Source organism: Petaurus breviceps, unplaced genomic scaffold (genome assembly GCF_028583685.1).
Source record: "Petaurus breviceps papuanus isolate PSGF00001 unplaced genomic scaffold, PetGlider_PUasm1.0 90919, whole genome shotgun sequence".
In the NCBI taxonomy this organism is placed as follows: domain Eukaryota; kingdom Metazoa; phylum Chordata; class Mammalia; order Diprotodontia; family Petauridae; genus Petaurus; species Petaurus breviceps.
Window position 1 is genome coordinate 29,003,700 of NW_027187378.1, and position 23,063 is coordinate 29,026,762.

Consider the following 23,063-nt stretch of genomic DNA (forward strand, 5'->3'; position numbering starts at 1 on the left):
GTGTATATAGATATGCACATACATATATATACACACACAGAGACATATTTATATACAGTTATTCCTTTCACATTTTGACTTTCTCCATCATGGTTTTGATATATCATAGGTTGTTATAAGAAATTAAATGGAAATTTTGGGGGAGTTTTGTGGAAGCTGAAGGTGACATGCAAATGCCAGGAGATGACACAGAAAAAGCTTAGAAACTCAGAAATACATATAATATATGTATAGCATTGTATAATATCAATATATTTTATCTTTTAATACCATAAATATATGCAAATTTTGGAATAAGGTATTGTAAACACCCTATAAAAGAAAAAGAAAAAATTTAGACTTCTTCTCTGGTACAAAGGGAGGGCCAAAAAATTTTACACAGATTTTTCAGATCATGAGAGTTGTTGACGAGCACCATGCCCCTAGCCCCCATGATATGGTATGGAAGGGATAACTGTACATATATATCTATATCTATATCTATATCTATATCTATCTATCTATATATATACACACACACATAGACCACTATATATATATACACATATGTATATATACATACATATCCACACACATACATACATACACAATTTTTATGGAACACAAAATTTCCCATAATATAAGGATGGTAAAACAAGAAGGGTAAGATCAGGGAGGTATGATAAGAGAGTGCCCAAAATGAACAGCCTACTGCATTTCATTGACATTTGACCCTATTTTAGCATTAAGGTGACTTATTCTGCCATGCCTAGATTCCTAAAGCACTGGGCCTTCCTTCTTCCCCTAACATGTGGGTGGGAGTAGCCTATTTTAATTGGCTATATAGCTGCAATAGACTCTATCTTTAAAACTGGCCAAACTGAGACAGTTGCTCTTTCTTGCCTAGACATTCTTAACATTTCATTTGTCTTTCTCAGTTTTCAGTGCTGTTGGTGATCCCCAATAGACTGGGAGTTAGAGGCATGGCAACCTTGCAGCCAAGACTGTAGGCAGGATGCTGTAACCCATCAGTCTGCCAGAGAAGTCCTGGAAAGCCGGGGGGGAGGGGGGGTGGTATTTGAGCTCAAGTAAGGTTTTAGACTTAAAACTGGAACTATATTCTATAGGAACTGAGCTAAGTTGTTTGCATATTTGTTATTATACTTTTGAAGTAAATATTTCTCTGCAAAGACTAATCTGTTAGTTTTTAAATGAAACTGACATGCAGGGCACTCCCCACCAACACTTGAGGGACCATTAGAATACGGTATTTGTAAACACCCTATAAAAGATTAGTAGTGACTGGAGCCATTGGCTGAGATCCTAGACAACCCAAAACTCCTAAAGGATACTGAAGAATCCTGGGAAATGGATAAAATGTAACATGTCACCTCTACATGGTGGAGTATGGGTGGGGGAGCAGGATGGTCAATGTTACATTAGATATGCTAACCCATGTTGTTGGTTGTTGTAGTGCCAGTGCAATATTTACAGTGCCCACAATTACGATAAAGACCATGACTATAAATATAGCATGATGTTCAATCACAAAATATAACAAACTCTCCATGTAGTGGATAGAACCAAAGCATTTATTTAGCACCAGAAAGCTAAATCCCAAAACCAGTGAGCTGATTCCATCATAATAGTAAAGAAATTCACAAGCCATAACAACATAGAGAGCCATGCCATACTTCAGCCTTCCCATACACCAATACAAGATCAATATTTACTCACAAACGTCTCTATCTCCTTGCCTGAGCTCCTCTCTCTCCCACAGTCTGGCTAGCTCTGGCTTCCAGCTTCCTGTGGCTCTGCTCTACTCTTCAGCAAACTCCTCCCACCACAGGCTCCATGTGACTACATTCAGCCTATTAGGGGGCAGAGTTTACTTTCAAAGCAGGCAAGGTCTTCAAAGTCCCCCCCACCCCCCAGACCTATTAAGGGGCAGGAAAGATCTTCAAATTCCCATTCCTATTACAGTTGGTTGTTGTCTTTCACTCTTGAAGAGGACCAAAATGACATCACTATTTTAGAGTCAAACTACAGTATGTTCAACTGTGGCCGATCAGATCAATATGAGCTTGGAATTATTTGGGGTGAATTCTCTAAAGTTGTACATCTTGCATTTCTTTCAAACTACATCAGTTCTGCTTTGCTCATAGAGCACAGCACCTTCTTTGATGTGGGCATGCCATGCTCGATGGCCCTGTGCCAGTGTCTCCCATATCACACAATCAATTCCAAAGTTCTTAAGAGAGACCTTAAGAGTATCCTTGCATTGTTTTTTTCTGACCACCATGGGAGCACTTGCCCTGTCTGAGTTCTCCATAAAATAGTCTTTTTGGCAAGTATATGTTTGGTATTTGAACAATGTGTCCAGTCCGCCAGAGTTGTGCTCTCTGCAGTAGAGTTTGAGTGCTTGGCATTTATGTTCGAGAAAAGACCTCAATATCTGGTATCTTTTCCTGCCAGGTGATCTTCAGAATCTTCCTAAGACAATTCAAATGGAAACAATCCAGTTTCCTGGCATGGCGCTGATAGACCGTCAAGGTTTCACAGGCATACAACAATGAGGTCAGCACAATGGCTATGTAGACCTTCAGTTTGGTAGTCAGCCTAATACCTCTTCTCTACCACATTTTCCTTAAAAGCCTCCCAAACACTGAGCTACCTCTGGCAATGTGTATATGTCAACTTCATTATCAATGTGTACATCCCTGGAAAACATACTGCCAAGTTAAATGAACTTACTACCCACAGTACTCAAAACTTCTCCATTTGCTATAACTGATGGTTCCACATATGGATGGTGTGGTGCTGGCTGATGGAGCACCTGTGTTTTCTTGGTGTTAATTGTTAGACTAAAATGAGCACAAGCAACAGAGAACTGATCCATACTTTGTTGCATCTCAGCTTCAGAGGCTGCATTGAGTGCACAATCATCTGCAACCAGAAAATCATGCACCAAACACTCTTTCCACTTTAGTCTTGGTTTGTTGCCTTTCCAAGTCAAAGAATTTACCATCAGTGTGGTAGCTGACCTTGATTTGGTGTTGTCCTTACTGAAGGTGTTTAACAACATAGCTGAAAACATGATACTAAAAAGCATGGGAACAAGTATATATATAGCCTTGTTTGGATCCATTGGTGACCAGGAAAGCACAAGAGCATCATCCATTATCCAGAGTCCAGGCAAGCATGCTGTCATGAAAGTGACATACAATGTTGTTGAACTTTTCCAGGCAACCTAATTTTGACATAATTTTTCATAAGCCATTGTGACTGACAGCATCAAAGGCCTTGGTCGGATCTATAAACACTGTATACAGATCTCTGCTCTGCTCCTGGCATTTCTCCTGGAGTTGTTGGGCAATAAACACCATATCGACTGTTTCTTAGCCCTTTCTGAAGCCACACATATCAAGGGCAGAGTTGGAAAGAGAAGGAGATAGAGAGAAGAGAAATCTTCTCTAAGTTTTCAACAAATCTTTTCAACTTCTCTTCAGACTTTGAGTCACTTCAGGTGCTTTTTGCTCTCAGCTTTGAGAAGATGGAGGAGGTCAAACCCACTTCCAGTTACTGAAGTAATACACTCCGGTAAGACATGAGATAACCTGGTAATCTCCATCATGTCCCTGTCCCCAGTTTACTCACTAGAGACTTTGGGGAACTTCCCTTGGGGTTAAATCTAGTTCTCTCTCCCTCCTTCTCTCTCTCTCTCTCTCTCTCTCTCTCTCTCTCTCTCTCTCTCTCTCTCTCTCTCTCTCTCTCTGTCTCTCTCTCTCTCTCTCTCTCTCTCTCTCTGTGTCTCTGTCTCTGTCTCTGTCTCTGTCTCTGTCTCTCCTTTCTTTTTAGCTAAGTTACCTTGCTCCCAAGAGGGGTCTGGTACCTTCTCATACGTCTACTTTCTTTGATTTTTCTCTTGTTTTCAAATTGGATAAATGGGTTTCTTTGATAATTCCCACATATGTTCATGTTCATTGTGAAACTTATATTTGGTGGGAAGGGAGTCAAGACTTGGATATAAAGTTTGGGATCCTCCTACCCCCAATAATGAAACCATAATCAGAAGTTGGTTTGAACCTGGAAACTTTATCCCTTAGACTAACAATATTTAAGAGAACAGATAGAAATCATTCTAGTCAAGAATCCTCATTCTTTGAGGAGAGCAGAGTGGCCTTCAGACTCAACCTTCTTCTTCCAAAAGAAATTATTCTGTTTCCCTCTTTTCAAGAGGTAGGAAGAGACAAAGCTAGAGATGTCCATTCTGCCTCCCTCTGAGCACCAAATGAAAGCCCCAAACAACAGGCAAGGGACAACCCCTTATAATACATGAATCCCCCACAATATGTATTATCACTTTTCTAGACCCTGTGAGTTCCATGAGGATAGAGGCCATACTTTAGCATCTCACTGAAGACAATACATTTGTTGACTGAAAGAGGAAAAATTGGGTTATTCGTACTATTTCTTTTTCTCAAAACACTAATATAAAGATTGTGATATAATATGGAAAATATTTTCACAGATGCGAAGAGAATGTGACAAATAAATACAAAGTATAATTATTCACTGACATTTTCTATTTGTTGTTGCTGTTTGTCCTTCATTTTCCAAGAGGATCAATGACATCACAGGGTGATGTGTCAGCTTATGTGTGAATTGGAATTATGTGAGGCAGAGTTCACAAAATCATCAGCCTCACTTTCCCTTCCTAAGTCATCAAAGTTCAGCAGCAGAACAAAAGTCAAGATGATTGGTAATGGCCTGAGATGCAGCAATGACTGTGGCATAATCAGTGTCTGACTCCAAAGTATCTACTTCAGTTGCCCTCATGACCATTGGAACAAATTGTTCTCATCTGCCTATTCCATTGGGGAAAGTCTTCACATGCTTGGGGTAGACACCCCCCTATCTCACCAATGGGTTTGAGGCCTTGTAGGTTACCCTCAACCTAGGTTAGTCCATCTACCAAGACAATTTTCCCAGGGCATGGCTGCTGTGCATGCTACAGCTTCTTGGAGCCACAGGTGAGAGGTGGGTAGATCAAGTGGACATTAGCTCTGAAAATTGCTTGGCAAGCCTTTACAACAGAGGCACTAGTCCTTCTTGAACACCCCATTACTACTTTGTATAGTAATTATATATAAGTGCAAAATAGTAAGAAGGGAACTGCTCAGTTAATGATTCCTTACATTTGTATGGTGCTTTGTAATTTTACAAAGGGCTAAATGGCATAGCACATAAAAAGCCAAACTTGGAGTCACGAAGATCTGAGTTTAAATCCTATCTTAAACACTTACTAACTGTATAATTCTGAATATGTCACTTAACCTTTAAATGCCTTAGTTTCCTTACTTTGAAAGTGAGAAGAGGACTCTACCTTTAAAGCTATGATCTATGATCCCCTGATATCTTAATCATGAACACCTCTGTGAGGTTGGAAGGGTAGCTATTATTCACATTTTTCTGGGGAGGAAATCAAATGTTAGGTCAAGTGATCTGCCATGATCATACTAAGAGGTGGACTAGAAGTACAACCCCTACATCTTCTGGCTCTATGTCCAGCATTTTTTTCCATTAGGAAGCTAAGTGATAATGTAGATAGAGCATTGGGCCTGGATCAGGAAGACCTGAGTTCAAATTTGATCTCAGACATTTATTAGCTTTGTGACCCTGGGCAAGTCACTTAACCTTTGACTGCTTCAATTTCCTCAACTGTAAAATGTGTATAATAATAGCACCTATCTCCCAGGACTGTTATGAGGACCAAATGAAATAATATTTGTGAAGTAGCATGTACAAGATTTGCATGTCGTATGTGCTTAATAAACACTTGGTCCCTTGGTTCCTGATATACCATGTTATATCTACCTACCCCAACTACTTTTGCAATTATCTTTCAGACACTGAATCATGGCCTCTGTCATGTAGAATTTAACCCTTACTTATATATCTAGTACTGTCTTATGCTGTGTACTGATTTATGTTAGTGATAGTGAGCACTTAGAAATGTCATGGTAGACACTTTAAGATATAGTGATAATAGCCACTTTAAAATGTTTGTTGACCAACTGACATAATTGGCAGTTGGAAGGGAAGAGGGTACTGAAAGTTGAGATCATTAATTTTCAAGTATCTACCAAGTTATCAACTCTTCCTGAACATATTCAGACCATGCTGGACCATGAGTCTCCAATCTCAACCCTCTCTCACTGGAACCACCTAGACTCTACCCTTGAGTCCTTGGGCTCTCAAAGGTAAGTTTTCACCTTGTATGGCCAGAATTCCATATCACTTCCTGGTTATTCCCAAACCATGCTGCCTAGTAGCAGCCTCCTTCTTCCTCTGCTTCCACCTCCACCTCCCTTCTAAGCCATGTGTAGTCTTTCCCATTAGAATGCAAGCTCCTTGAGGGCAGGGGACTGTCTTACTTCTTTCCATTAATATCTCTGTGCTTAACAATGCCTGGCATGTCTGTAAACTTTATCATTAATTTAGTCAGTCAGTCCTGTCTCCCTTACAAGACTACAAGCCCTTTGAAGGCAGATTGTTTTATATAGCCCCACAATGTGCTTGGCTTGGTTTCAACTCCATTATCTTCTTTATCATGCCCCACCCACAATAAACTCATAACCAGAAAACTGATTATTGTGAAGATTGCTTCAGCTTTCCTACCAAAACCTCATCAGTCGCCTTGGTTGCTTCTCTCTCTCTCTCTTACTGTAGAGCTATAGGGCAGAACAAAAGCTCCTCCCGTAGCTTCCCTTTTAGGGGACTCAAAACGTCAGCCATCTTTTGCTATTAGCTACTTCAGTTTCAACTCCATTATCATCTTCATCATGCCCCAGCTCTATCACTCTACCCACCCTCTTTCAACTTCCTTTTTCGTATTCTTCTTCCATTAGATTGTAAGCTCCTTGATGGCAGGGGCTGTCTTTCTTTTTCTTATTTGTATTCCCAGTGCTTAGCCATAGTGCCTGGCACTTGATAGGTGTTTAATAAATGTTTATTGTATTGTATCTCTATTACTATATCTCTCCTGTGCCCTCAATGTGGTCTGATCTTCCATTGCACATACAATGGAATAATGCCCTTGACCTTGGACTAGATTTCTCTTCATCATAACCCTCTGAATCACTATGCCTTGTGCAGCTGTGTCTGTGGTTTGAAAGCAAGGATAGCCAATAGAAAGGGCCAACTGCCTGGCTAACCATTGGGCTGAGCTGCCACCTACTGTCCATAGAGTATATGAATGTGAATTGTTATTCATACTTCCCAGAGCCCCAGACCCCAAGTTTTTATTTGCTTGGCCTCAGCCCATAGTAGATGTAATTCTCTAGAATTAAGTACTGTAACATCTTGGCAAGCTGGATAGAAAGCAAAATCTTGTTAATTCTAGGCTGACAATGACCAGATTGTAAACTTCATGACAACAGAACAGAATACTACTTGCATTTGTTGCTTATAAATGTTTGTCGATTTGAATTCAATTCTCTTTTATATGTTATCATTACTGTTGTAGCTGTCATCATCATCATCATGGTCATGGTCATCATCATCATCCTGCACTTTGGGTAAGCTTTCAGTTTAAAAAAAAATCATGGAATTATACTGCACTAGAGAAAGTTTCTCTGATCTGAATAGAATAATGATGATGCTAACCTATTACATTTGTGTGACATTTTATTGTTACAAAGCACATTGCAGATGTCATCTGATTTAATCCTCAACACCATTAGGTAGGCAAGATATATGGTGACCACTTTACAGATGAGGTACCTGGAGTTCAGAGACAGATGAAGTGATTTGCCAAATGTCACACAGTTAAGCCAGGTCTTCTTAATCCTTTCAAGTTGAGTGTTCTTTCCATCATACTATGATACTTCCTTCTCAAAATCTATCAACCTAGTATATTTACTCATCTATTTTCCCTTTCAAAGTCCTGTCTCCTAAACACTCCTTATTTTGAAAACAACTAAAAAAAATTGTCCATTGTTTCATCCCTCCCTTTATGTTTTCTTCTTCTTTGAAACAGCAAGCTACGGTGCTAGTTATCTGCGGCTTCTAAGAATCAATTTCACAGTCAGAGATAAAATACTCTATAGAAATAAAACCTAAAAGATGATTTTAAAATTAATTACTTAACCTACCTGTTTATATTTTTTGCAGAATGAATGTGCCTTGCCCTGGACATAGCACCAGCTTGGGTTACAGAATAGGAGAACAAGCAGGATATTAGCACTGCTTTAGCAAACTATGGCAATTATGCCTATGTAGGGTAGTAGGAGGTCCTTTGGGTACATTTCACAATCCTCGAGGGAAATCCTGGAGCAGTACCCTGGGGCTACCTGAAACAGAAAATCTGAAGTCAACATCGAACTAAGTATTTATTAAGAACTTTCCATGAGTCAGGCCCTATAATAAGTGATGAGATGAAAATAGTTCCTGCCTCGAGAAACTTATATTCTAATGGAAGAGACACTAAACAACTATGTACATTCAGGATATATACAGGGTAAACTGGAGGTGAAGGCACTAGCAGTGACAGAGAACAGAACAGGAAAAAGTGAATTGTACAAAGTCAAAGATGAGCTGCAATTTGATGGAAGCAATGGGAGCCAGAAGGAAGAGATGGGGAGGGAGAGCATTAATTAAAAAAATAATAATATCTTGTTCTTTGGGTTCAGGTACTTAAGAGTACACACACACACACACACACACACACACACACACACACACACACGCACACACACACATAATTATAGAATATGTGATTTCTTCTGAAAAGTGATGAATACAGACCTTAACACATGGTATAACCTTTAATAAGCAAATGTCCCAGAGCCTTTAATTACTGGTTCAGCTATTAAAAAAATGATAAAATCTATTAACCAACCCTAGTCTTGCTGAGTCTCTCTGTGACACCTCTGAGAGCAACACAATCATTCTGAAGTTGGAATCCTTTGAAGATCAGACATCTTGCCTCTCCAAGGGATATGCTCCCGAATGTAGAGCTGAAAGGGTCCTTAGAAAAGATCTTTTCCAACCCCTTCCACTTTACCACTGAGGAAAATGAAACTCAGAGAGGTTAACTAATTTACTCAAGGTCCCCCAAATAGAAGGTATCAGAGGTAGAATTCAATCCTAGCTCTCCTGATTCTAAGTTCAAAGCTTAGTTCAAAAATTAAGTTCTAAGATTCTAAGTTCAAAATCTATGAATCATGATAACAAAGTCACTTTTAACAAGAAACCCATTTTAGGTGAGACCAAATAGATATGTTCTTCTTCAGAGAGAAACCAGCAAAAATGTTTCTAGTTGATTGGATCTGGCCAGAAGGGAAAAAGCAGTAAAAAGGCAAAAAAAAAAAAAAAAGTATATGTATTTGTGATAGGGATTATCAACCAGATTTGAGGCTGCCAGGAACTAGCAGATGGCTGTGTGAACTGAGGAAGACTGCCTAGCTCCCATATATCCTTTCTAGCAAAAACCTGAAATTTGCACCAGACTGAAAAATGATTAAGAAATTTAATGAGAAGGTAGCACAGCAAGTAAGAGCACTGGCTCCAGTCTCAGGATGACCTGGGGATCGAATCCCGGGCTCAGACACTTAGCATCCACCCAGAAACACCTGGCCGTGTAACCTTGAGCAAGTTACTTAACCCTAATTGCTTAGGGGCAGCCAGGTGGCTCAGCAAGTAAAGAGTACCAGCTCCAGTGTCAGGATGACCTAGAGATCAAATCCAGGCTCAGATACTTAGCACCACACCCAGAAATAACTGGCCATGTAACCTTGAGCAAGTTACTCAACCCCGATTGCTTTAAAAAAAAAAAAAAAGAAGAAATTTAATGAGAAACTACAATAAGTGACTCACCCTCTCAAAACTATACAAATAGCCATCCAAAAACTCATAGGCAATAGGAAAGTGGAACACCAGCAAAACCAATAACAGCAGAGGCAAACAAGTCAGTGGCCTTCTTAGTGTTGCCAGAGATACATTTAGCCTTCAAGACTGTGTGCAGAGTCAGCAAAAAAAAAAAGGGGGGGGGGGAAGCCCCCCCCCCCCCAGGAAGGCTCAGGGTGGTCAGAAAGCCCAACAGAGGTCAGAAAAGAGCAAGATCCTTGAAAGTCATCAGGCTTAACAGTGATGGGTGTGACACATAGGCACTCAGACCTGGATGGGCCCCTAGCACTCTGTCCTGCTATTCCAAATTGGACCCTGAAGATCTAGCATCCAGAAGATCTCCGAAACATAAAGATACAGGGGGGTCTAAGCCCAGGTGGTAGAGGACAGCACAGGATTCAGGGGACCTAAGGTAACAACAAAGAGGGCCCACCACCCACCCAAAAGTACAGAAGAGAAGAGATTTTGGCTCATGCACAAAGTTCTAATTCAAGTATTAAAGTTGGAGAAATGAATATATCAAAAAAGACAGTGACCAAAGAATATCAAAAATTATTGTAGCTCAAGGGATGCCCTGAAATCCAACTTGTAAGGAGAAAGTCACTATATAAAGTATGCAAATACTCAAATAGAAAAATGAATTTTCCAAAATGGCAATGCAATTATCTAAAAGAAATGAAGGCATAAAGTAAAAAAAAAAAAAAGCCCTAGAAGAAAGAATTGAAAGAAAAATAAATAACTTAGAAAAGAAAATGGTGAACCTTCCCCAAGAAATGAACTCACTGAAAACTAGACAAATAGACCCAACAGAAATTAATGACTCCACAAATCAGCAAAAAATATCAGAGCAAAATCAAAAGGTTGGAAAAATAGAAGAAAATGTATGACAGCTGATATTTTTAAGTGATTTGAAAAACAACTGACTTGGGAAATAGATCAAGAGAAAGAATTTAAGAATTATTGAACTCTTTGAAAATAACTTCTTTTTAAAAGCGAGACCCTATATTTAAAGAAATCATAAATGAAAACCACCTAAAGCTCTTGGAACCAGAGGGTAAAATGAAGTTAGAAAGACTCCTGAAAGTTATCCCTCCAAAAAAATGTTCCAGGACTTTGGCAATGTTGTTGCCAAAATCCAAAGTTTAAAAAAAAAAATGTTGCAAGCATCCAGAAAGAAATTCATGTACTGAGGAAACGTAGGCAGAATTACATAAGACCTAGCAATAAAATATATATATATATTGGAATAAAATATTCTAAAAGACAAAAGAGATAGGCTTACAATGAAGAATAATTTACCCAGCAAAGCTGAAAATAATCCTGGGGTGGGGGGATGGAACTTCACCAAAATGGAGTTTCAGTCATTTTTGATGGGGGAAAAAAAACAGAACTAAGTAAGAATTGTGAAATGCAAAAGAATCCAGAGTAACCTAGAAAGATAATTTAATCTATATGATGATGTTAACATTACAATGGGGGGAGAAGAAACAAGTGTCTATTCTGGACCTTAATGTCTTCAAAGGGCAGAACTGGTCTGGTCTAAGAATCTGAAGAGGGAAAAGGGAAGGGTAAAAGGAATATACTGGTTTAGAAAGTAGTGGGGGAAAGCATGGAACTTCATAGTTCTCATAATTTGGGTGTGTGAGAAGAGTATATAAATATGGAAGAAGGGGTATGGGAAGTGGGCAGATAAATCTTCCCCTTATCTGAAACAAAAAAAGGGGATAAACACACACATATTAAACACTTTAAACTCAACAGAGAATTAAACAAGGATAAAGAGAAGAGGAGTTAAGGGCAGTGATTAGTAGCAAGCAAAACAAACTTCCTAATCCTGAAGGGGCATCGAAAAGGGAAAAAGAAAAGAACTAGAATGTTAAGAGGAAGCTGGTTAATTTATTAAGGCAGGGTTTCTTAATTGTTGGTGCACAGACCTCTTGGCGTCAGTGAAGAGATTTCAGAGAATTGTGAATGCAGAAGGGAAAAAAATTACATTTTTATTTTCACTAGCCTCTAACTGAAATTTATTATTTCCTTCAATTATGAATTTAAAGGAAAAAAACTTATTCTGAGAGGAGGTATATAAATGTAATAGGATATTATTGCACCACAAGAAAAGTATGAAAGGGATGAATTCTGATAATCCTAGGTAGTTATGAACTAACATAAAGTGGAGTGAGTAGAACCAGGAGAATAATTTATACAGAGACATTTTAAGGAAAAATAACTTTGAAAGATTTTGAGAATTTTGATCACTCAACGGCCAACCACGTCTCTTGGAGGACCGAAGATTCCTTCTGCTTCACTATGCTCACGTGTTCCAAAGTTCCCCCCCCCCCTCCCTTCCTGCCTCCCCCTTTTTAATTGACAGGGATGAGGATAGAGAGGAAATAACGATGGCAATACCCAAAATATTGAAATGTTTTAAAATGTACAGAAGAGACAAGAAGGAAGTATAAACAAGCAGGACAATTTTAAAACTGATATGTGGAATTTATTATGTACTTTTTTTTAAGAATAAAAATAAAAAGCAAGCAGTATGAGGTTTACAGTCTCTTATGAAACCTCTTTAAATAAAAGGAGAGTTGTGGGAGGGGAGGAAGCATGTATTAAACATCTACTGCTTTTAAAAAAAAATCCATTTATCATTTGAGCCTCACAACAACCTTACGAGGTGGTTCCTATTAACCTCATTTTACAGTCGAGTAAACTGAGGGGTTAAGTTCTTGCCCAAGGTCACACCGCTAGCTTTTGAACTCAGGTCTGGCTGAAGGTAGATCTGGCTGACACTAAGTAACAGCACTTGTTTACATTTGAACCCAGTTCCTGACGCCCCCTACAGTGAATAGCTCTCTTTTTCACTGTACTACATCAGTCCTCTCTTAGTCTCAGTTTCTAGAGTGGGTGGGACTAGACGACATTTAAACCCTCCCAGCCCTAAACCCGGGGTCCCAAGACACAGCTTCGGGCATGTTTAAATAAAGCGGAAAGTGACCATCAGAATCACTGCCCAAGCTTCGCACGGTTGTCTACCTCAGGCTTGCGGCCCCTTTGTTCCAGGACTGCTGAGGCTCAGGGGAGCATGGGTGGCAGGCACAAGACCTCTTACTTCCTTCCACATGAAGACGTATGGGGAATGAGGTGGGTAGGAACTTAAATCAGAGGACACCGTTTCCGGTCACGAGACCCATAGACCTCGTCTCACGATCGGCCTCCACTACTTCCGCCCGGAGTTGACGGAGGGCTCTGGGCGTCACTTACTTCCGCCCGGAGTCGACCGAGAGTGCTGGGCGTCAGCTACTTCCGCCCGCAGTGGACAGCGGCCTAGAGATGTTCGGAGCCTGAGGTCCTCTCTCTTTCCGTGCTCCCCGGAAGAGGACCCCTCCCCCCCGGGTCCCCTCAGACGGGGTTGCCGGGGGAAGCGAGGTCGTGGCCGTTTCCGACCCCGGCTTGAGGCTGGTGTGGGAGGCAGGACCCTCTGGACCAGGCCCGCGGGGCCGGCCGCTGGGAGCTCGAGGAAGGAGGAAAGAGAGGAAGGAGCAGACCGCACCGCTATAACCCCGACCCCACCGCCCCTTCCTCGGGCTCCAGGCCGCGATGGAGTTCGCGGAGCTGATCAAGACCCCGCGAGTCGACAACGTGGTGCTGCACCGGCCCTTCTACCCAGCGGTGGAAGGCACGCTGTGCCTGACTGGCCATCACCTGATCCTGTCCTCCCGGCAGGATAACACCGAGGAGCTGTGGCTGCTCCATTCCAACATCGACTCCATCGAGAAGCGGTGAGTCCAGCTCGAAATGAGAAACTCTTCGGGCCTCAGTTTCCTCATCCGTTAAAAAGAGTTAGGGGAGTTGGAGTAGGTTGATCCCAAAGACCCTTTCCAGCTCTACGTCCAGTTTATTCTGCTTATATCTTAATAGTCCACGTTTATTTGCACATCTTCCCCCGTTGTACGCTTTTTCCTTTCTTTGTATTCCCGGGCGTTTAACAGGGTGCTTAGCACTTAGTAAACGTTTAATAAATGTTTATTAATTTATTTTTATTTCCAGTGTTTAGCCCGGAACCTGGAACAGAGTAAACGCTTAAGAAATGAGGGAGTAGTTTTCCCCGTCTCCAAAGCAGTTTCTGAATTCCTGAAGAATGTACCTTTTAGGGCCCTTCCTTAGGATCTGAATTGTGGGAAACGTGGAAAGTAGGAAAAATAACCTAACAGGGGAACCTGCTTCTAGGCCGTCTGCATATCACAGGCCCGCTGTACATCAGTTATTCTTAACCATTCTATTTTAGCTTCGTTTGGAGGCATAGCATCAGATGGATTCTTTATCGGCTTTGGTTGTTTTTGATTACATACCAGTTTTTTTTACCTGTTGTAAAATTGAGATAATAATGCTTACTTGCATATTGTCTCTACTAAAATGTAGGATCTGTACAATGCTTTTAACAACTTTGAGTGAGACTGTGGAACACTTGGCTCTTTTGGTTCTAAGACCTGTCTGAGCCGTCCTTCTTAGTCTCTTTTGTTGGATTGTCTTGCTCATCCTGTCATTTGACTTGCCTGTTATGCCTCCAAGACATGATGTTTATATTTTTAGTTTATAGCTTTAAATTTCCTCCTGGATAGCTAGTTAATATTAGCTATGCAAGTCACTTCCCTTTTTTGTCCTAGCTCCTCTTTTCTTTTATCTTGGTCAGCTTATCAACTCCAATAGGTTCAATTATCCTTCCTAGCCTGACCACTGTCAGATCTACTACTAGCTCTGGTCCCTTTATTGGACTTCAGTCCCACATCATAAGCTACTTATTGGACATTTGGGACTGGATAACCCATAGACATCTCAAACTCATCCAAAACAATTATCATTATTTTTCCTCCTCCCCTTCCTTTTCTTTAATGAACTTTCTTATTTCTGTCAACTGCACCAGTACTCTTCCAGTCAGCCCATCTTAAAATCTCAGTCATCCTTGACCCCTCACTCTGCCTCACTCCATGTATCCAATTGGGTGCCATCTCTTATTTCTACCTCCATAATCTCTCACATCTCTTCCCTTCTCTTCATTACTAATTCAGGCCCTATATCCTCTGGATTCTCTGTAGCTTCCTGATCGGTTTCTCTTTTTTTTTCATTCTTCCCCTTCTTCAATCCATCCTGTACACCAGTGGTGTCAAACTCAATAGAAATTGATTTATAAAACCATAAATGAACATTGTTTATGTTGTATTGTATTTTTATTTAGTTAAACATTTCCCAATTATATTTTTATCTGGTCCTCTCATTTGATACCTCTGCTCTACACAGCTTTTGAGATAATATTCTTAAAGCACCTTGTCACTTCCCTTTCATAAACTCTAGTGGCTCTTTTTTTATCTCCAGGATCAATTATAAACTCCTTTGGCCTTTAAAACCCTTTGTGACTTGGCTGTCTTTCTAGACCTCTTGTACCTAATTACTCTGCACACGCTATCTATGGTCATTCCACATTGACTTTATTGTTCTTCTCACAGGGCATTCCATCTCCCATCTTCTATCCTTTGCTCAGGTTATTTGTGTCACTCCATTATTAGGTGAGATAATACAGTCTTCATAGTCATTACTTCTGCTTTCACTGAAAGAAATAGGTCTTCCCTAACAGGTCCTGCCCTAGGCAGAATTGTGAAATAGAGACTAGCCACCTCTCACTTCTGCAATCTTCAGCCTAGCTGTCTTAAAATTAAAATTCCTGATTCCTCCCTACCCTCTTGGATTCAGAAATTAAGACTTGTAGAATGTTGGGGTGAAAAGGATTTTAGACTCCAACTAGTTCAACCCCTTCATTTTGTAGATGAGGAAACTGAGTCTCGGAAAAAGGAAGTGATTTGCACAACTAGTACTAACTAGCCATCCAGGAGGAAATTTAAAGTTATAAACTAAGCATTTAAATGTTTGACCACAACCTGCTGTGTTTTGCATACAGGAAACACTGAGATTTTAAACAAGGATGCTTAGAAAGGCAGTGCCTTTAGGTAAATATCTAATGGTGAAATTTCTGGTGGGAGAGACTATTGCTAAACTTAGGAAGGCCTATTTTCCTCCAAATCATGCAACATAGTAAAATGACTACTCAGGAGACCTTGTTTCCCAATATAAATAGTTGTAACTTTTGTCCCTGGCCTTTTTTGCTTCTCTACTTCAAATATTTATTGCTTGCTTCAAAATTGAGTGCCTATGTGTCTGTGTATTAGGTCTAGGCACTGTGGAGTTTGCAAATAAGAGGTATAAAGACTTCCTACTTATTCAGCACCCACACAAGCTCTTCAGCTTATATTCCAGTAAAGGAGACAAGATATACAACTCACAGCCATATTTCAATCCTTCCTTTCTCTTTACTGTCATAGCTATTCTTACTACCTTGCCTCTCTCAATGCCTTTGGTTTCATAAGCTCCAAACCATACAGTGGTTTCTTTTGTCATGGTTGTATTTGAATTCCATTAATTTAGAACCTAAGTTCTAATAAGAACATTGTCGTTTCATTTTTTTTTTTTGGTCTGGTTCTGTGATTTTGTCTGTGTGGAAACACTTTCCACTGATGAAGATCTTCCAAAAGTAGACTTCTTTGAACTCTATTCAAAGCCCTAGGAAGGAGGATTGAGATCCTAGTATGGATGGTTCTAAAAAATAGTCAAGGATCTGCATCTCTCTTAAACCCATTTTTTGACAGTATCCACAAGGTTTCTTAGTTGCTAATAGTCAAAAAGAACTGATAATAATAATAGTAGCATAATAGCTAATGTTTATATAGCACCTACTATGTGTTGAGTGCTGGCTAAGCTTTACATGTATTCACTTGAGAATCACAACTCTGGGAAGTAGATGCTTTTATTATTCCTATTTTACAGTTGAGGAGGCTGAGGCAGATGGCAGTTTAAGTGACTTGACAGGGTCACACAAGTAGTAAACGTGAGCATAGATTTGAACTCAGGTCTTCCTGATTCCAGGCCCAGCACTCTGTGTACGATAACACCACCACCTGCCTAACTGATGGTAATGCATTTGCAGTGGGAATTTTGTAGGGGTAAAATCTGGTCTTTATGGTGGTGTGCTTAAAAGCATTTTACCTAGAAGCCTATTTTTTGGAGGCCTCTATACTGATGGAAACTGAATGTCATAAAGTGTGTTAGAAGCTTGATGGCCTGGGGAATGGAATTTCTGTCCTGTTCCTTGAAAGTAGTGTAATAAAAATTGAACAGTAATAGTTTTAGGTTAACAAACATCCTTGTTATGTAGCTATCTTTTTTAAACTATTAGAAGTCTGGAACTTTCACATTCTCTCCCTCAGTTTTGTATGCCTCTATAGAAATGTATTAGTTAATATAATACTTGTAAAGGTATTATGTATTAATTTGGTTTAATTAATATTATACAATACCAGCAATGGAATTTTTAAAAATCAGGCCATTATTTATATAGTCCGAGGCACTTTAGATTTCAGGAAGACTGACCAGTTTTGAATTTGCTTTTTACATAAGAGAATAAGCTTAGTAGCTGGGAGAATATGGGACTTAACATAGAGAGAAGAGGAGCAACAGGAAGGAGTAAGCATTTATATGGCATTTACTCTGCTGGGTGCTGTGCTAAGCACTTAAAAAAAATAAATGTTATCTCATTTGATCCTTAAGGTAGGAAGCTTCTTTATCTTTACAAATTATATTTTGTAGGAGAAATGGGAGGATTATTTAAGAAGTAATCAAAGAAAAGAATAAAATAATTTTAAAATTTCATATTCTTTGAGTTTTCCTGGTCCTAAAAGAGCATTAAACACGGAATCATGTTGACTGCAAAGACTAGTTTCCTATCTACTAACGGTTTATTTTCTCTCTCTAGTAGATTTTAAGCCCCTTAGGAGGAGGAGTTTTATTTATCCTTGTATCTCTCCCATTGCTTAGTAGATATTTAATAAATGCATGAACAAACGCATGAAATATCCAAGTGCTTTTATGTCCAAAGCCTCTGTATGATTGATGTTAATTGTGTTCCTTGATGGATAGTCCACAGAAATGGTACATTATAGATCTAATTAAAGCATATTATTTATATAAAGTAATCCAACAACTTTTTCCTGGGCCCTGTCTACATAATCATTTTAATACTAGAACTACCTAATTAATCATTGGGGTTCTCTCTTCTTTCTCCCCCCATATTCAGTGTTACTAAATACCGTTTATTGTTTTGAAATGTCTTTTCTATCTGCCCATTTTCCATCCTCACTGCTATCACCCTAGTTCATTACCTGATAACTGTATACTTAGACTACTCTAACAGCTCCATAAATGGTCTGCTTTCCTTCAGTGTCTTCTACCTTCAATCTGATGTATATTAGTATTTGATTAATTTTACTAACTACTAAACCCAAGTATCCACATTTTTCATGAACTTTCTGTTCTATTCCCCTCTGTCATTACCATACCCATTCCTAACTGTAAACTTTTGCTTATATTAATTAGTGCCCTAGATTAAAATATTATTTTCTTCTTCCCAGTCATAGACATCCTTCAGGGCTTAGCTCACATTTTGTCACTTTCATGACAAAGATAGCATCAAAAATTGTTAATGGGAAAGAGTTGGAATTGGGTATGGGCAAAGGAAAAGTCCTGAGATGTCAGCAAGAAAAACTACTACATTAAAACTTAATTAATTTGGATTTCACTAACTTAGATTTTTATAACTAACATGGGGTCTTTCTGAAGTTTTTTCTTGTTTTATTAAATAATTTTTTTTCCAGAGTACCTTTAGTGTAAATAAGATTGTGGAGGAATTGTACTGAATTTTGGAAGTATCTCTCAGGAATAGAGTTATGATAAGTCATTCTTACCTGTTTTTAAATCAAGACTCCTAATGAAGTCTACTTGGTGAGTTAGCCTAATATGAATTACTGTGTATATGTTTTAAAGTAGTATCACATTTGTTTAAAAATACTTTTTATGAATTCCCTTCCTCCAGTTAGTCTGAGTTTAGATTTTTTTGTATGGAACATCTTTTCAGAAAGAAGACTGTGTAGTTACTAGTAATGTTGAGTAGTTAGATGAGTACTTTTTCACACAGTGGAGTTTTCTACGTAAAATCATGTTTCTATTTGTCCTTGAGCATGGCATACTTTATTTCAGGTTCGTGGGATCATTGGGTACCATAATTATCAAATGCAAAGATCTGCGAATTATTCAGTTGGACATTCCTGGAATGGAAGAATGTTTGAATATTTCAAGTTCCATTGAGGTAAGGGCTCTGCCAAAGAAGCTTTGATTAAGGGGTATGGGAGAAAATATGGGAGAGAGCAGATTGGAGGAGGGGATATCCTGTGGGACTGCTATTTTGGGGTGGTGGGTAGGGGAGAAACGGGGAGAAAATTTGTAACTCAAAATCTGGCGGAAATGAATGATGTAAATCAGAAGTTAATAAAGCATTTGAAAAATCAAAAGAAAAAACAACAAAGAAGCTTTGATTAAGGAAATCTAGGACAACTGCAAATAATAGGGTCCTAGTATCCGACTTAGATAGCTGAAGCATCTCAGTGTAATGTGTCCTTCTTTGTAAGGTTCAACATTTGTCTTTTAAGTTCCTAACCCTGATTTAGTGTTATAATCATATTCCAAGAAATTACTGGCTTCTAGGAGGTTTTAATTGTATTCATGTCAAGTGAAAATTACCCCCTAAATTCTTTTTGGAGTCTCAGCTCTAGCACTGACTCTTTCATTTTGGGGAATTGCTTGCCCTCTTTGAGTCTCAGTTTCCATATCTTTAAAATAGAGCAGTTGATTTCAAGTTGACAAAAATAATGAAAAGCAAGACAATACAGTGCTGATAGGGTTGTACAAGAAGCAAGTGTTTTCCTTTCTGCCTAGTAGAGTTGTAAACTTTTAGAATCTTTTTGGAGAACAATCTAGCAGTACACAGGAAAAGTTATAAAAATTATGATTCTGACTTAGGAATTCTACTGATGAGACTATACCCTGAAAGTGTTGTCAAAAACAAATCAAAACAAAATATCTGTTCAAAGATTTTCATGGCACTATTATATAGAATTGGAAAAAAAAAAAGGCAACAACCTAAATCTCTCACTTGCAAATACTTTAGTTCAAAATATATATCTGACCTATGTTTAAGTTAAGACCATAAAAAAAATCAGAAGTGGGCGGCTAAGTGGCACAGTGAATAGAGCATTGGCCCTGGAGTCAGGAGGACCCGAGTTCAAATGCGACCTCAGACACTTAACACAAAAACTAGCTATGTGACCCTGGGCAAGTCACTTAACCCCAATTGCCCTCCAAAAAGCAAAAAAAAAAAATCAGAAGACAGTTCAAGTACCTTTCATAGTTATAGTTGGGGGGGGATTATTAACCAAACAAAGGAGAAAACTGGATCACAAAAGATAAAATCAGTAATTTCAGTAACATGAAATTGAAAAGCTTTTGCATGAACAAAATCAGTGTAATTCGGGTAAAAAAGGAATATATGGATTTGGAAGAATATCAAGGAGTTTAGCCACAAAAGGGAGGAGACTTATGGGAAGCTAAGTAGTGGGGACATATGGATTTAGTGAGGTTTTTTTTTTTTTGAGAATAGGAGAGAGAGGGGTATGTTTTTAGGCAACAGAGAAACAACCAGTAGACAGGGAGACACTGAAAAGTGAGAGAATGGGAATGTGGGGGGGCAGCAATCTACTAGAGAAGATGGGATGGAATAGTAACACTTTTACATGTAGAGGAGTTTGCAAACCACCTCATAATGTAAAACAAGAGTGAATGAAGGGAGATAGTGGCATAAGGCATATGGATGATATGAGATGAGGAGGAGAAAAGAGGGAGCTCTTAATAAATGACCTTTTTTTTCCAGTTAAATCTGAGACATGGTTCTCAGCTGAGAGAGTAGAGGTAGCAAGTGAGGAAGGGTGAGAAGATTTGGAGGATCCTCAGTGGTGAGGTAGTGAATTAATAATCCAACTTATATAGGAAATTAACACAAATGCATAATACAAGGGTCATTTCCCAGTGGTTTATGCCAAGGATAGCAACACACGGTTCTCAAGAAGAACTGCAAACTATTAATTACCATATGAAAATTTCTCCAAGTCACTAATAACAGGAGAAATATAAATCAAAATAATTCTAAGGATTTACCTCACAGCCAAGAAATTAAAGTTGACAAAAGATAAAAATAGTAATATCGATAGGCTTGTAGAAAGACATGCATCCTAATAGTTTGTGGAACTTTGAATTGGTTCAACCATTCTAGAAACCAATTCAGAATTATGCAAAGAAAATTACTAAAATGCCCATATTCAGAGAGAGATTCCGTTGCTATCCATATATTACAAGGAGTTCAGAGTTAGAAAGAAAGGTCTCATTGTACATTAAAATGTTTATAACAGCTTTTTTGTGGTAACAAAGTAGATGTCCATCGATTGGGGAATGGCTAAACAAATTATGGTACACGAATGTTACAGAATATTACTTCACCAAAAGAAACAGTGACTAAAGAATTCAAAAAAAGCAATCAGTTAAATGATGATGCAGATTGAAGTAAGAAAAACCAGGAAGACGTACACAATGATTATGATCTAAATTTTTTTAAGAAGTGGAAACTTAAATGCAGTGTAATTACAATGAACAAGTCTGACTCTGAAGAAAAGAGGAGAAAATGCACTTGTGTACCTTCTTTGAAGAGGTAGGCAACTTGATGTGGAACATTGCCTGTAATTTGAGACTTGGTTTATGCATTGATTTATTTTGTATAACTGCTTTATTTCCTCTCCTTATTACAAGAGATGGTTCCCTGGGTGGTAGAGAAAGGGAAGGAACAAATTTGGAAATGAAAGTGATTTAAAATACAAGATAGTAAAGTTTTTAAAAGTTGCCCATTAATATAATGGAATACCATGTGATGCAGGTAAGACCAAGTATCAGGAATATTAAGAAATCTGGGGAAACTTTTATGAAATAATGCAGAGTAGAAAAAACAGAACTGAAAGAAAAATCATGACCACGTGAGGAAAAGTGAATGAAAATGAATGGACTAAAAATTCTGATGGGGTTTTAGAAGTTACTAAAATACTATTGTGATACTTCTCATTCTTAAATTAATTTAAATGCAAATAGTTACTAAACAAGTTGAGCTATATTGCTGGTCACAGTTCAACTTTTAATAGAACGTTTAAAAAAATAAAGACTTTGGAACTTACTGTGATCATTGAAGTCTTCTTTAATATTCTATGACGTAACAGCTGCTGAATTCCACTTATTTTTCTTTTGAGTATGCCAAAAGAAACACAAATTAAAATAATTCTCAGATTTGAAATAGTCTTCCATATGATTGTTAATAGTTTACATTTCTTTTAAGAACTGCTCATTTACTTTTGACTTCTTATATTTTGGGGGAAGTCTTTTTGCCTTTTGAACTAATTAATTTCCCACCTGTATCTTGGACCTTTATCAGAGATAGATGGTATATAGATTTTTTTTCCCCAGTTAGTTGCCCTCTTAACTTGGCTGTGTTTTATTTTTGCAAAAGCTTTTCATATTCAATTTTTTATTTTACTCTTGTGATCGCCTTTCTCCCTTTTTTAGTTAAGGATTCTTTCCCAGCCATATTGTGAATGGCATCTCCCTCCATTTTCCTCCTCTCTTATCTTTGCATAACTCTCTTTCCTTTTCTGGCTAAACTTCTTGAGAAGGCTGTTTACATGTAGACAGCCACTTCTTCCTCATTCTCTTCCTAACCTTTGAAAGTATGTCTTCTGACCCCATCATTCAGCCAAAGCTTCTCTTTCCAAAGTTACTAATAATTGCTTAATTGTTCTCTCTGGTGGTCCTTTCTTAATCCTCATCCTTTTTGACTTCTCTGTAGCCTCTGACACTGTCAGTTATCATGTTCTTCTACTTGACACTATCTTCTCTCTAGATTTCCATGACCCTGATCTCTCCTAGTCCTAATTCTCCTACCTCTCTGACTGCTTTTTCTCGGTTTGTCAGTCATAGACATTGAATTAAACCAGTTGATTATTTTGGCCACATCAGTAGGAAGGAGCTCTGGGATCATCAAATCAGGGACACGGACATCCTTGCCGTTCCTGGAACAAGAAACTCCATCAGATAATGACTGCCTCTTCACTCTCTTTCCTGTAATGGTAACGCCTGTAATGCTTTCT

The 23,063-nt window shown here is 38.7% G+C and overlaps 1 protein-coding gene across 1 annotated transcript in view; it reads left to right on the forward strand.

Moving 5' to 3' along the window:
* Positions 1-13,149: 13,149 nt before the first annotated feature.
* MTMR9 (myotubularin related protein 9) overlaps positions 13,150-23,063 on the forward strand; it is a 46,503-nt gene continuing 36,589 nt past the window's right edge. The window contains exons 1-2 of the mRNA XM_069075660.1: positions 13,150-13,667; positions 19,027-19,135. Coding sequence (XP_068931761.1) covers positions 13,486-13,667; positions 19,027-19,135 — 291 coding nt within the window. The 5' untranslated portion in view covers positions 13,150-13,485. The remainder of the gene's footprint in view (positions 13,668-19,026; positions 19,136-23,063) is intronic.